General features: G+C 43.0%; 1 protein-coding gene across 1 annotated transcript in view; it reads right to left on the bottom strand.

The window, feature by feature from the left end:
• Window positions 1-14,323, bottom strand: part of LOC126456245 (uncharacterized) — a 410,153-nt gene that overhangs the window by 117,508 nt on the left and 278,322 nt on the right. Inside the window, exon 7 of the mRNA XM_050091997.1 lies at window positions 11,624-11,712. Coding sequence (XP_049947954.1) covers window positions 11,624-11,712 — 89 coding nt within the window. The remainder of the gene's footprint in view (window positions 1-11,623; window positions 11,713-14,323) is intronic.

Genomic DNA, 14,323 nt, shown 5'->3' with positions numbered 1-14,323 from the left:
TGAGTCCAGTGGGCCACGCCGTATAGCGAGGGGTAGTGGCTTCGCGATCGACACGAGAGCACGAGGAGTAAACCCACGACATCAGTCTGGCCGGTGCGAGCTGCGACACCGTGGTGTAACTGGTTCTCCCAGCGCTCCTGGGCCCCTTCAGTTACCATCTTGTGGAGCTTGGCTCGGTCCTTTCCTGGTGCAGGGATGTCGTTTTGCCAGTGGGCGTGTTTCCTCTGCATGGTTGGGCCCGAGCCAGTATTTCCGCCGTCGTGTGTCTGGAAGTGAGTGGTAGACGCACCAGCAGTGCAGTCGCGACGGAGCAGCAGTCGCGGACGGAACAGCTGGCAGTCTGTGGGTTGGTGCGGACCAGGAAAGACGGGAGGTCGGCGCGCCTTCCTGCGGCTGGCAGCGGACGGTTCGGGAGAGCGATTTGGGGGTGCTGCGCCAGGTCTTCTCCAGAAATCGCAGTTTATTACAGGTTAAGTGATTGGTGATATGTTGTGTGATTTACTCTTGTTAAATTCTATTTGTTTTCTTGGTCAGTCTCTCGTCCCGAGCTTGCTCGTCTGTCTCTCGTCCGCATTTGTTAGGCAGTTAGTGTCTGTCTGTCGTTCGGAGCTGCCTCTGTCATGTTTGTCGGATTTGGTGTGTTAACGAATTTATTGCTTGGAGTGTAACGGCCTAATTCCTGAAGTATGTTTTGATCTTGCCTATCATGTTGAGAGGCGGTATCTGTGTACTATAGAGCACTTTAACTTGTTTGGCCAACCTTATAGAATTTTATATAAGATTGCATTTCATGGGCTTTTATTTAAATGACCATTTTAGCATATAAAGTTGCCACCCTTTCACCGTAAGACTTTTCTTAGAAGTTAAAATCAAGCTGCACCGTCGGTGGCAAAGTTAATATTTTTTAACTGTTAATGTTTTGTACCATTTCCATCCCTCCTACGGGGGTGCACAGTCTGTGTGCTTGAGTAAATTGCTAAAACTTTTAGTTTAAAGTAATCTGGTGTGTTGTAGAATTGCACCACTGTAGTCTTTCAGAGGCTGTTGTGAGCGGTTGTAACTACGGCCGTGTCAAAAGGGAGCGGCAAGGTTCTCTGCCCGAAAGCTCATACAGTCAACACTTGTTTCTTTCTGCCTCTGAATAAATTGTGACCTTGATATTTAGTGGGTGCTTTCTGATTATAATTTTAAATCTGTTTCTTTAAAAAATGCTTTTAGGAATAAAATTCCCATTTGTCAAAAGGAAGTTGGTTATGATTTCATCAGTTACTCCCTGGCAACTACTTCCACGCTTACATAGTGTGATTAAATGTGTTAATGTTCTTGATGAATCGCTAGTAAATAAAATAAATTTCATAAGAAGATTCTTTGAAAATAAATCACGGTTCAAACATCATAAGACAAATGGCTGCCACTAAAGTGGTGCCATTACCGGGAAGCACACGCAGCTGATGAATAGCGTCGCGTTGTGTTCAATAATTAATTGCGGTTCTACACTACAATCGATAACCGTCATTGTCGACCATGCCAGAGATCTGGGGAGATGTCCCATTTTTGCATTGTTTTGGATAGGGGCAGCTGTGTTACCGTTGGCATCGTGGTGTGGGGATCCATTGAGTATGGCTTCATGTCATGCCTGGTAACGATTATGGGGCCTCTGATGACACAACTGTACGTCACGAACATGCTGCGTCGTTTAGTGTTACCTCCCAAGTAACAGCATAGTTGCGTATGCGGTGATGGCGCCCGATACCGACCCAGGCGGGTTCCATACGATTTAAATGAGACGAATTTGCTCGCCAAGACATCAAAGTGAACTCGCTATAATGATCCTCAAACCACTGTAGCACGGTTCTGGGTCCGCGGCACGGAAGATGACATCGACGTCGGGGAAGATATCAAACGTGAAGGAATGCAGGTGATTCTCAGATGTCAGCGTGTCGTCGATTATTACCACACGTCCCACGCAAGTGCAGGAGAATGTGTCCTATAGCATAATACTGCTCCCACCAGCCTGTGTCCGCGGCATGTTGAACATTTCGAGCCGCCGTTCACCTCAATGACGGCGTTTGTGGAAACGACCTGCGACCTAATGTAGCCAACATGCGGTTCCAGAATAAAAATGTGGTTCAACCGAAGGCCCTACAAGTTCCCATTGATCGATGGTCAAAACCCGATGGCCCCCTGCCTACCGTAACCGTAACTGACGATGTCGTTTTGTCTACATGTGATCACGTAGGGATGCTCCACTGCAGGGCTCCATATTCAACAATGTACGTTGAACTGTGTACTCTGAAGCACTTGTGCGTGCACCAGCATTGTGCTCTTTCGCCAGAGATGCCACAGATCAACATGTATCCTACTTTACAGAGCAGACAAGCCTCCGAACCCTACGCTCTGTGAACAGTCGTGGACGTCCAACCATTTAGCGGCTAGTTTTAGTTTCACTGTCCTTGTACATTTATCTGTAGTTGCTCACGACAATAGCACGTCAACATTCGACCAACTCGCCGTTTTCGAGATACTCGATCACAGGTTCTGCGTATAATAATGTACCCTTTGTCAAAGTCTCTTATCTCCTTGAATTTCCCCATTTCATCCCAAATCTTTTCTATGGTGATCCTCCGTCCGTGTCTGGTCGCTTACATACTTTTGCCATAGCGTCGCGTGCCCGCAATACCACCAGGAGGCATCCAACGAGGCGGGGGCAGTGTATACGCTCTACAAATTGTACCTCTCCTTTACACGCTCGTATTATAAGACAGAGGTTTGGTTTTCTTTTACAATCCATGCTGATTTATGATCTGAGCTAAATACAAGACGACGGGAACATTTGTTTACATAGGCTGCTGATTTGATGTGCAAAGCACGTGATATGTGTACAAATATGGCACACTTCTGGAATTAATTTACGCAAATTATTTACAAACATCCTTTTTCAATATCAATATGACAATAAAGAAAAAAGTAAACAAGAATGATATACACACTGATCTTATTTAATGGAACAGTATAAATTGATCAATTTGCAACAGAGCTTAATAAACTCTACCAAAACTAAAAATTTACTGTTGAGAATGAAACCGATAATGGCAGAAATTTCTTGGGTATAAATATTAGTAAATACAGTGGTAAAGATAAATGTAAAATATACAGCAAGTACACTACAATGGACGTCACAATTGACAGCTCATCCTGCCACCCCATGCAACACGAAACGGCATATTATAGGGCTATGCTCAACAGAATGGTAAAAATCCCTTTGGACATTGAAGATAAACTACAAGAGCTGAAAGCAGCCAAACTAATAGCCCACAATAATGGTTACAGCTCTGACAGCATCACTAAACTTCACAATACATTAAAAACAAATTCAGTAACAAAGATAGCTTTAACTCCAAATCACACAGTAGTTTAGCACAAACAGCTCCTCAAAACTCGGTGACATGTGTCTTTTTTTGGTGAAGTGTCATAACAGATTGCGAATTTGTTCGTGCCAAAAACATCAAAATTAGTTTTTCCTCAAACAATAAAATGAAAGACAAAATTGTTCACAATTTAAAGTTTAAAAAATGAAGTACACCACAGGTCTGTCATTTATAAACAGTTTTTTTCTGGTTACCCCAGATTTTACATTGGCCAAGTTGGTAGCACTTTCAACGTATGATACCGTGAATACGTCGATACTCTCAGACTCAACAACCTAAATTAGTCAACATTCGCTGCTCACTTTGGCCAACATGGAAAAACAGAGATAAGCATCGAAATTTGTAGGACGAATTAGAAATAAACAGCCACATTCACAGTAAACCTGACAGTATCGTTAATGACCAACTAACTACAGATCAAATGTAGCTACAAGCTTCCATACAACACCTGTAATTTGAAATGATAGAACTAATAATTAACTGTCAGAGAAAAAATTCTTCATTGGCCATTACTAGCATCTTTCAAGCCTTAATAATTAAATATATAAGCATAAAAATTATCTGTATTACGAAGCAGTATCTTTGCATTAATTCCAGAAGTGTGCCATATGTGTGCACATATCACGTTCTTTGGCACATCAAATTAGCAGCCGGTATAAACAGATGTATCCACCATATTGCGTTTAGTTCAGTTCGCTGCTCAGCTTGGATTGTAAAATAAATCCAAATCTTTGTCTTATAATACGTAAAGGAGAGATTTTCACGAAGTAAACACATTGTATAGAGCATGTATAAATGTAAAAGTGTGTAAAACTATGTGATCATAAAAACTTTGTTATATTTTAGGACGCAAACGTGAAATCTATTGTAATTTATTCAGTCACAAAAACTTTGTTATATTTTTGGACACAAATGTAAAACTTGCAAAGAAATCAGTGCTACCGTGCGACTGTGTTCTCAGGCCCGAAACTAGTAACGGTACAATAAAAGCATCTCAAAAAACTTCAGGCTGGTTGCATCATTTTCTACAGTGTGATTCCATTTTTTTAAATCAAGGAAATAACAGCACTCATGAAGTTTCATTTCGCTTCCTATTCGCTTTAGAGGTCTTCACGTTTTTTGTCAAGTTAACGAAATGATACCGATAAGTTGATGGGTTTGAGATCGGGTCTTGAACAAACTGTCATCATTAACACTGCTTACACTTTACATGAACTTCTGGTGTCTGACCTTTTTTCCCATGTAGCGACACCTTGCTGTTTGAAGCATCACTGAACCCGAGTGTAGCAACACAGGACGGCACGCTTTTTTCACTGTTAAGGAGGAAAATTGTAGGCAGCTCTGAGCCGAATAGCAAACTTCTGCGTTGCAATGGGAGTCAATCACGGGGTTTCTAAAAAGTGATCCTTTAATTGTGGTTAACAGTGTTGTTTCATGAGACAAAAGTTTTTGAACTTCGTTGTCACAAACACCGAGATACACAAGTGAATAAGGATAGAATAATTCCGAATGTAATAATACTTCAAAGTACATGTCAGGATTTAAAATGAGTTAAATCTACTTTTCGGATTCTCACGTTATTGCATCATTTATGAATGTATTTGTCTTCTGTATAGTACTAAAGAGTACTAACAATCTTAGAGGGCATTGTGAGGTCATGGAGAATACAATCTCTTGTACTCCCATTCTCGTTGACCTTCCTTGCCAGTATTCATACGCGTGTTTCAGTTAGTCGGCCACTGCTTGTCCTCGTGGAAGTCAGTCTTAGAACCCGTAAAAAAATCGCCTGCCAGATGGCCATCATGAATCAGGAACAGGAAATGTATACCAAAAATCGCTTCTCAGTTCAATACACCCTTGATTCTCAACTATACTTCTCTGGCCAGGACCCCACCATCATTAATCAGTGAGTTTAACGAATTTTGAATTAACCTATCGGCTACCACTTTCCCTCCAGACGAATGTACGCCTGCTGTCATTGTGGAAATTGAAGCGGGATTTATCTGCGATGAACAATTCCCATTTGTGACTTGCCTCGATAACTCAGAACCCTCAATAAACGAGATTACCTCTATATAGATATGAACGGGACTGGTTAACATTCGCAGTATACATCTACTGTCTGCTCCGGGTCTCAGGTTTGGGAGGGGGACTGTACAACTCCATAGGCAGCGTTAAGAGCTGCAGGCTATTGTCATATAGACGTTAGATTTCGTTGTGCAGTTAAGGTGATACATGAGTGTTGTTTTAGAACGGCATTCCTTGGTCTATTATGTTATTAGTGCAAACGCTCCTGTACCTCGACTCCGTCGCCAATGCCTTCGTATGACACTTTCTGCAAGTTCGATACTTTGCCGACAATGTTGTGTTTATGACCGGCATCAGAGTTTCGAAGGTCCTACCCCAGAGAAAATGGTTGTCTTTGTCATTCCGTGTTGTATGCTTTGCTAATAAACTGTCTACTGCTGCCGACAAAGTGCAAACATGACTGACACGCTGTTGGTCAAATGAATTGTTTTTATTTACTTTTGAATCACGTCCTATTTGTAACAGGAAGTTCTTCTATAGGTGACGGCATACGATTCATTCCCGCTGGCACAGGTAGTGAATTCGAATCGACAGCACCTCATACCAAGCCAGCCACTACAACGCAGCGCTGTACCAACTATGGTCGGCAGCAGCCAGTTTCAGCCATTACGATGAGTGTTATCTGGGGACCACCAGGAAGTATGAAAACGTGGTTCTTTATAGATTTGAATTGTTGACCTGCTGGTGTAACTCATCTTTTATTTTCTACTGTGTTATGCAATACTGCCCTTCTGTATAGACCACGAAAAAAAATTAAAATTCTTGCAAATAAAATGCAGATTTTGATCTGATCACAGCAGATGCCACCTGGAGGACAGTGCATGTTCTTATAATGGCTTCCACGCCATCCACCAGTAGATGGTGTAGTTGCGTAGCCATCAGAGCGCCTTCGGCGTCTGCCTTTTAACAAGGAATGCGCGTGGCCGTAAGGCTCATTGTGGCGCAAACGTGTGGAGCAAGCACTCGCGCTTCCTACAGACAGTTGAGAGAATTTGAGAAAGGTCAAAATGCGACCTTCCGAGTGGTGGGACAGTTGTTCCAGAAAACTGCCACAGTTGTACGACGTGACACGTCTATAGTGCAGCGATGCTGTCAGTTGTGGACACCTGAATATTCACAACGTTGCTGACGGGATACTGCAAACACACGAAGCACTTGTTTGACTACTTGATGTGCTATTCCTCAATACGATTGTGATGAATGTGACGTGCTCTTCAAACGAGATTTCTTGAAAGCGTTTGACACGGAGCCCCACTGCGGGCTGATAACGAATGTCTGGTCATAAGGAATATGTACCCAGAGATGTTAGTGGCTCGAAGACTATTTTATTAGCAGAACCCAGTCCGTTGTCCTAGATGGTGAGTGTTCATCAGGCAGAACGGTATTGTCAGGAGTAACCCAGGGAAATATGAACGCTCTTGTTCTTTTTATCTAAGGACCGAAAAAAAGTTTCGGTTTGAGGGTGTTGCTGCAGCGTAGCACGACTCAATGCGGCTATATAAGCACTGACATGTAGGCAACACCGTTAGACATCCACTGGATAATAAAGAACATACATAGCGCAGCATATCTGTCGAATACCAAAATGGTTCGCATCAACGGGGGCTGCTGCTTCATGATAACACACGTTCCTGTGTAGAAATGTCTTAATGCAGACGTTATGCCAACTCATGTGTGCGAGACATTCGTGCACCCGCCCTATAATTCTGATTGCCCATGCGATTATCACACCTTCGGTCCCTTCAAAAAAGTCGTGAAGGGTCGAAGAAGATGTACAGCAGGCAAGTACGGACTTCTTCACGCAGCAGGACCGGTGTTTTACCAAACAGATGTCTTCAACCTTGCGCGTCGGTAGGATGATTGCCTCAATGTTCACGGCTATTTTGCCTGACTGGCATAGCGATTCAGAATTGTATGGCTTTCGATTGGAAACTTTCGATCGCTCCTTATACGTAAATGATGTGAAGGATAGGGTGAGCAGCAATCTGCGACTGTTTGCTGATGGCGCTGTGGTATATGGGAAGTGTCGTTGAGTGTCTGTAGACGGATACAAAATGACTTTAACAAAATCTCTAGTTGACAACCCTGTAATGTTCGGATACAGTATTAGTGATCTGCTGCTTGACACAGTCACTTCGATTAAATATCCAGGCGTAAGGTTGCAAAGCCATGTGAAATGGAACGAGCACGTAGGTAGAAGGGAAGACGAATGGTCGATTTCGGTTTATTGCGAGAATTTTAGGAAAGTGTAACCTCTTTATAACGGAGTGTGTGTGTGGTTTGAGGTTTTCGGGCGCTAAACAGCGTTTATAACGGAGAACGCATACAGAACAGTAATGCGACACATTCTTGATTAAAGGAAGACATCGTAGCATTAAAGAGACATGTTGCTAGATTTGTTTCCGGCAGGTTCGATCAACATTCGAATATTATGGAGATGCTCCGTGAACTCAAACGGGAATCCCTGGAAGGAAGACGTTCTCTCCGCGAAACTGTATTGAGGAAATTTAGAGAACAGGCGTTTGCAGCTGACTGCAGGACAAGTCTGTTGGCGCCAACATACATTTCGCCTAAGGATCACGATGAGAACAGAAATTAGGACTGGAACGGAGACATATAGTAAGTGGTTTTTCCTTTGGTCCATTCGCGAGTGGAACGGAAATGTAAACGACTAGTAGTGGTAAGGAAGAGTATTATACCTTAGTAAAGATTTCACACTGACGTCTCTAGCCAACCCTGTAATAGAAATTTAATATGTTTTCGTATACCATTTTAAATTATGTAAGTCACTTTTTAGTGCTGCAGTTTTTTTACGAAATTACAAAACTTAGTCCTGAGAATTACAGTCTTTGCAAATGTGAAACACGTCCCAAGGACGTCAAAAGGACAGATCGAATTTTGTTGTACGGATTCAGATGACAGGGTGTGGGACACTAACTATGTCGAAAATGACGACAGCTCAGCCTTCCTTAACAATGGTTCAGAGGCTGAAGAACCTCTCCGTGGCGAAGAGCTTTCACCCTCGACCTCCTACTAAGACGACTGTGAAGATTCTCATTCGACACTTGCCACGAACCTTAGAAAACCTCAAAAAATACCAACAGGTCACATAGAATAAGACGAACAACGAATACCGCACAATCTCAAGGACCTTCTGATCGCCCTGAATACATTTCAATGAATTTTTTTTAACTACAGTACCCGCCAGTACCCTGCGAAGATTTCGACACCGATGGCAACGAGATACGCGTGACCGTCACTGATGAAAACGGGAAAACTGGAAATGGCCAGATAAGGATGTTTCAGTTTCGTACAACAAAAGAAAAATGTCGAAAATTGAATCCACTTGTTCGAATAAACGAGTGCTCAACTCCAAAATCCATGGTTGATTTAAAATATTGAACTAATTCTATTTCATAAAGTACGGGTAGCTATAATAATAAACAGAAATTATATTTTCTTGAAGAATTCATTGCCTGTTCATGGTCTTTAGTTCATATTGTTATTTATAAATTTAGGCAGAAATTACTTTTGTTCAAGTGTTATTTCTTAGAAATTTATCCTTTCAGAAAGAAGTTACACAGAGTTAAAATGTTTTTTCTCAAAAATACCCGTGTTATGTCGAAATATCCCAGTCCACATCAGTTTAAACCAACTCACTCCTAGTGGTATCCCTACGAACCACTCACCTTCGTTTAGCTGGCACAGTTGCAAGATTCCAGGAAAAGTGTTTTTGTGGCTATCTAAATACGTATTTACTTAATGGAAGCAACATGATTTTGTAGTTAAAAAGTTAAGCAATCGGAAGCAATCGCCAGAATCTGTCCAAGTGTTGCATAAAAAGACAGAAAAATCAAAAACCAAACCCTATGCCAACTAGCCCCTGCATCCGCTATACATGGGAAAAATCGCACATACAAAGATCTATGTTCAAAAACTATCAGAACACAGAGGAAGCGATAAACTATGTAAGTCACACTTAAGGCATACATGATTGGCACGCAAGGTACTGCGGAAAACAGAACATAAGAAGTGTTACGTCCAGGGATCACGCCCGGTGGACACTTTTCAATCATGAATACTGTTACACCACAAAAGGGTGTTCAGGCTGATCCGCGGCGTCAGTTCACAAACTTCGTGTCGGACGTTCTTAATGTGCCTCGGAATTCTGCCTTCCCCATCCCTCTACATGTACTCTATCACGGGAGTTAGTTTGAGCCGGCCGGAGTGGACGAGCGGTTCTAGGCGCTGCAGTCTGGAACCGCGCGACCGCTACGATCACAGGTTCGAATCCTGCCTCGGGCATGGATGTGTGTGATGTCCTTAGGTTGGTTAGGATTAAGTAGTTCTAAGTTCTAGGGGACTGATGACCTTAGAAGTTAAGTCCCATAGTGCTCAGAACCATTTGAACCAATTAGTGTTGACAATACTGAATCAATTTGGAAAACTGCAATATTCATTCAGTGAGCACTAGACGTAAAACTGATTAAACTCACATATCACTTCCTAAAGTTAGTACAGCAAAGTGTACACTGTTCTGCACGTTTCATATTCTGCACGATTCCAGCAGAACTGAAAAATATCTTTGGTAACCTCCAGGTCTTCAAATCTGAGTTTCAAGGTTTCCTTGCCCTTCTATCCTGTACACTAGTGAGAACTTTCCTCTGTAATGTATTTTATTCGTATACTCTTTCGGAGGAGAAAATTGGTGGTTCAGACCTTGTGGAAACATCCTAACACAGAGAAGAACGTCTCTGCTTTAAAGACTGCTACGGCAGCTCGTTTATCATATCCGTGACACTGTCGCGCCTATTCCGCGATGAAATGAGATCCCCTTCTCGGAACTTTTTCAATGTATGCAGTAGCACTGGGACACACAGTCCCACGGAACCTGACAAACAAATAAAAATAAAATAAATATAATTCAAGACATAAAGTAATTATAGATATTAGCTGCCAGTGAGTGTTGATTTATATCAACGGGGCGAGTTGAAAATATGTGTCAGACCGCATTCGAACTCAGATCTCCTTCATACTACGCAGATGCGCTGAGCACAATGCTATCGAGACGCAGGGGTCACTACAAATGCACGCACTACTCTAGCATGCATCCCATCAGACCAGGATTCTCAACTTATACAACACACTGCTGATGTAGTGCCCCTGCTCATTAGCCTCATTACTCGCGGAATCTCACCGATTCTCGTAAGAGTTCGAGCTTGTGCGTCTGCACTGAAACGATCGTTAAAAAAATAAAAAAATTCAAAAAATTGAGTGTCATGTAATATTTTGTCTAATGTAATATCTTGTATAGACACCTTTTATTAACCTGACACGTTCCATATCATTACGAAGTGTCGTATTCATGATCTATGGAACAAGTACTAATCTAATCAAATCTAATCACCTTAATTATAAACGCGCTGTCTGTTCTTTCGGACATTCGAATGATTGCAGCAACCCACTGTGTACTAAGCATTAGGCCCATTTCAAAAGGTTCAAATGGCTCTTAGCACTATCGGACTTAACATCTGAGGTCATCAGTCCCCTAGACTTAGAACTACTTAACCTAACTAACCTAAGGACATCACACACATCCATGCCCGAGGCAGGTTTCGAACCTGCGACCGTAGCAGTCGCGTGGTTCCAGACTGAAGCGCCTAGAACCGCTCGGCCATAAGGCCGGCTAGGCCCATTTCGAATCCCAGTATAGCACAAATCTTGAACTTGCGCCTTTAATATAAATGAATGCCTACTGGCAGCAAATGTCTTTAATTCTAGCACGATCAAAATGGTGTCTGTTCTTTCGGGCGTGTTCGAAAGAGACAGAAACCAAATATATATTTATTTTACTGTCCTGTTCACCGTAACGTATTCAGTAAGCATTAATGACATGATAGTTTGTCTTTCTGTATTGATGGCACAGTTCTTGTTTGTGAGGAAATCTCGAGGGACATTTACAGTTACAGCTCTCCTCCTCCCCTGCTTTTTCCCGTCTATGCTTAGCTCTCGGAGATCAGTGCATTAAAATGATGGTGAAAGTGACACAGTGTGAGTAATGGAAGAGGGTGTGCACGACTACCGGGCAGCGGCATGGCGGTACTCACGTAAACGTCTGGGTCTGCGGCGTCCAGCAGCCGCAGCACGGTCCGGTAGTCGCCGCCCGCTAGCTGCTCGTCCCGCGCCGCGAACACACCTGCCGGCAGACAGCCGTGAGACGAGTGGGGAGGGCTCGCATCCTGACAGAGGGCGTGCAACAGGCCGAGCTGGATGGCTCTCAGCCTGGCACTGAAAGACTTGACTTAGCCTGCTTACGTTGAAATGCGCTTACACTACACGACCAAAGTATTCGGACACCCCCACGTAAAGGGGGCCACCAGATGTGGTCCCGTCAGAATGAGATGCAGGGGGAGTTGACAGTCTGAAGATCTCAGTGGCTCCGAAAGTACACTACCCACCTGAGTAACAGATCCAACAAGAATATTTCATAGTGAACACACAGTGCGTAGTGGGGCGATCACAGTGTTGTAGAAATAATTCAAAAGCCAAGATCGCTTAAATACTGTTTACTGGATAACTGGTTTCAACACACTAAAGGTGCCATCATCGGGTCTGTGAAGATATAACATGACAGGTTTGAGTGAGGGCTTACTATTAGTACAGTACCACATACCTGAATGTAGCATAACTTTTATAAACCATTTGGATATAACGATACATGAGGCAGACCAGCTGATATAAAATTCATTGTCACAAAAAATAAAGAACAACTTCTCTCGTGGTCATTCTTTTCCATCAGATATGTAAAACGGCAGCCACAAGATAAAACTATTCGGTACATGACCGCTGCTCGACTAACAACGGTCGGCATCACATTGCCCTATTCCGCGCAGGTATACCTGCTGCGATTTTAGTGGTTCACAACCGGCCACTAGATAGCGCTGTCCCAGCATTGCACACACAGTCCCACGGTATAACCACTCATTACTATTACTTTACCACTTTACTATTACTGCTAAAAGAATACCCATGCAAAGAACACTTTCGCATAACTTACTGTACATGCTATACATACTGTGCATACTATACATACTATAAAGTACATTAATTACAGAGTAAAAACATCTGAAGCAAAGGCATTATCCATATTAGCGCCTTACAAACCTACTATTATAATTTACCGTTATTGTGCAATATGTATAGAATGTACAGTAAGTGTATGCACAGGTATACCTGCGCGGAATAGGGTAGTGTGATGCCGACCGTTGTCAGTCGAGCAGCGGTCATGTACCAAATAGTTTTATCCTGTGGCTGCCGTTTTACATATCTTATGGGAGAGAGTGACCATGAGAGCAGTTGATCTTTACTTTTTTGTGACAATGAATTTTATATCAGCTGGTCTGCCTCATGTATCGTTATCCAAATGGGTTATAAATGTTAATCTACATTCAGATATGTAGTACTGTACTAATAGTAATGTATATAGTGTAACTCAAGTAAGCCCTCACTCAAACCTGTCATGTCTTCACACATCCGATGATAGCACCTTGAGTTGAAACCGGTTATTCAGTAAACAGTATTTAAGCGATCTTGGCTTTTGAATTATTACTACAAGAATATTTCATCCCTTCTACAGGCTGCCCATCTCAACTGTTGGTAGTCTGATTGTGCGGGAACAACTACAGCTAAACTAACAACAGGCCCACCTCATGTACTGACAGACATAGAACGTGGAGAATACCGGCGACTGGCTGTAAAAAAATTCGCACGAAATCAGCGGAAATAATCAATGGTGAGTTCTGGAGTGCTACCAGCAGTTCAGCTAGCACAGTGACTATACACAGGGAATTAAAAACTATGGGATACAATGCTCGAGCAGTTCCCCATAAACCACGCATGTGTGCAGTCAACGCTGAGAGACGCTTGAGGTAAGTATAAACAGCGAAGCCACTGGACAGTGGACGACTGAAAACGTTTGATTTGGAGTGATGAATCACATTATACCCTGTGGTAACCCGATGGGAAGGTGTGAGTTAGGCGAATACCTGGAGAAGTTTACCTGCTATAATGTGTAGTACCAACAGTGAAGTACGTTGGAGGTGGAGATGCTTCCCGTCGTACCGGTGTGATCATTTTATCACTCTTAAGAAAATGCTAAATGTGGAAATATACACTCATGCTCATAAATTGAGGATAATTGCAGAATGTGGTGCCACACAACGTGGCACTACACAAAACTGGCGCTAATAGCATAGGCACATATCTAAAACACGACACAGATCTGTAAGTCCACGGTATTGGTGATAAGTTGAGAAAACCGTCCCAAAACACATGTGCTCCAAAATGCCACTGTTTCTTGCACATGTACACCGACACCAATATGGGATGTGATCACCATGCACACGTACACGGGGCGCACAACGGGTTGGCATACTCTGGATCATGTGGTCGAGCAGCTGCTGGGGTATAGCCTTCCATTCTTGCACCAGTGCCTGTCGGATCTCCTGAAGTGTCGTAGGGGTTTGAAGACGTGCAGCGATACGTTGACCGAGAGCATCCTAGACGTGCTCTATGGGGTTTACGTCTGCAGAACAGACAGGCCACTCCATTCGCCTGATATGTTCTGTTTCAAGGTACTCCTCCACAATGCAGCTCAGTGGGGCCGTGCGTTATCATCCATCAGGAGGAAGGTGGGACCCACTGCACCCCTGAAAAGGTGGACATACTGGTGCAAAATGACGTCCCTATACACCTGACCTGCTACAGTTCCACTGTAAAAGACATACAGGGGTGTACGTGAACCAATC

The sequence above is a fragment of the Schistocerca serialis genome, chromosome 2 (genome assembly GCF_023864345.2).
Source record: "Schistocerca serialis cubense isolate TAMUIC-IGC-003099 chromosome 2, iqSchSeri2.2, whole genome shotgun sequence".
In the NCBI taxonomy this organism is placed as follows: domain Eukaryota; kingdom Metazoa; phylum Arthropoda; class Insecta; order Orthoptera; family Acrididae; genus Schistocerca; species Schistocerca serialis.
The sequence above is the reverse complement of the archived record's forward strand: the minus strand, read 5'-3'. Positions and strand labels throughout refer to the sequence as shown.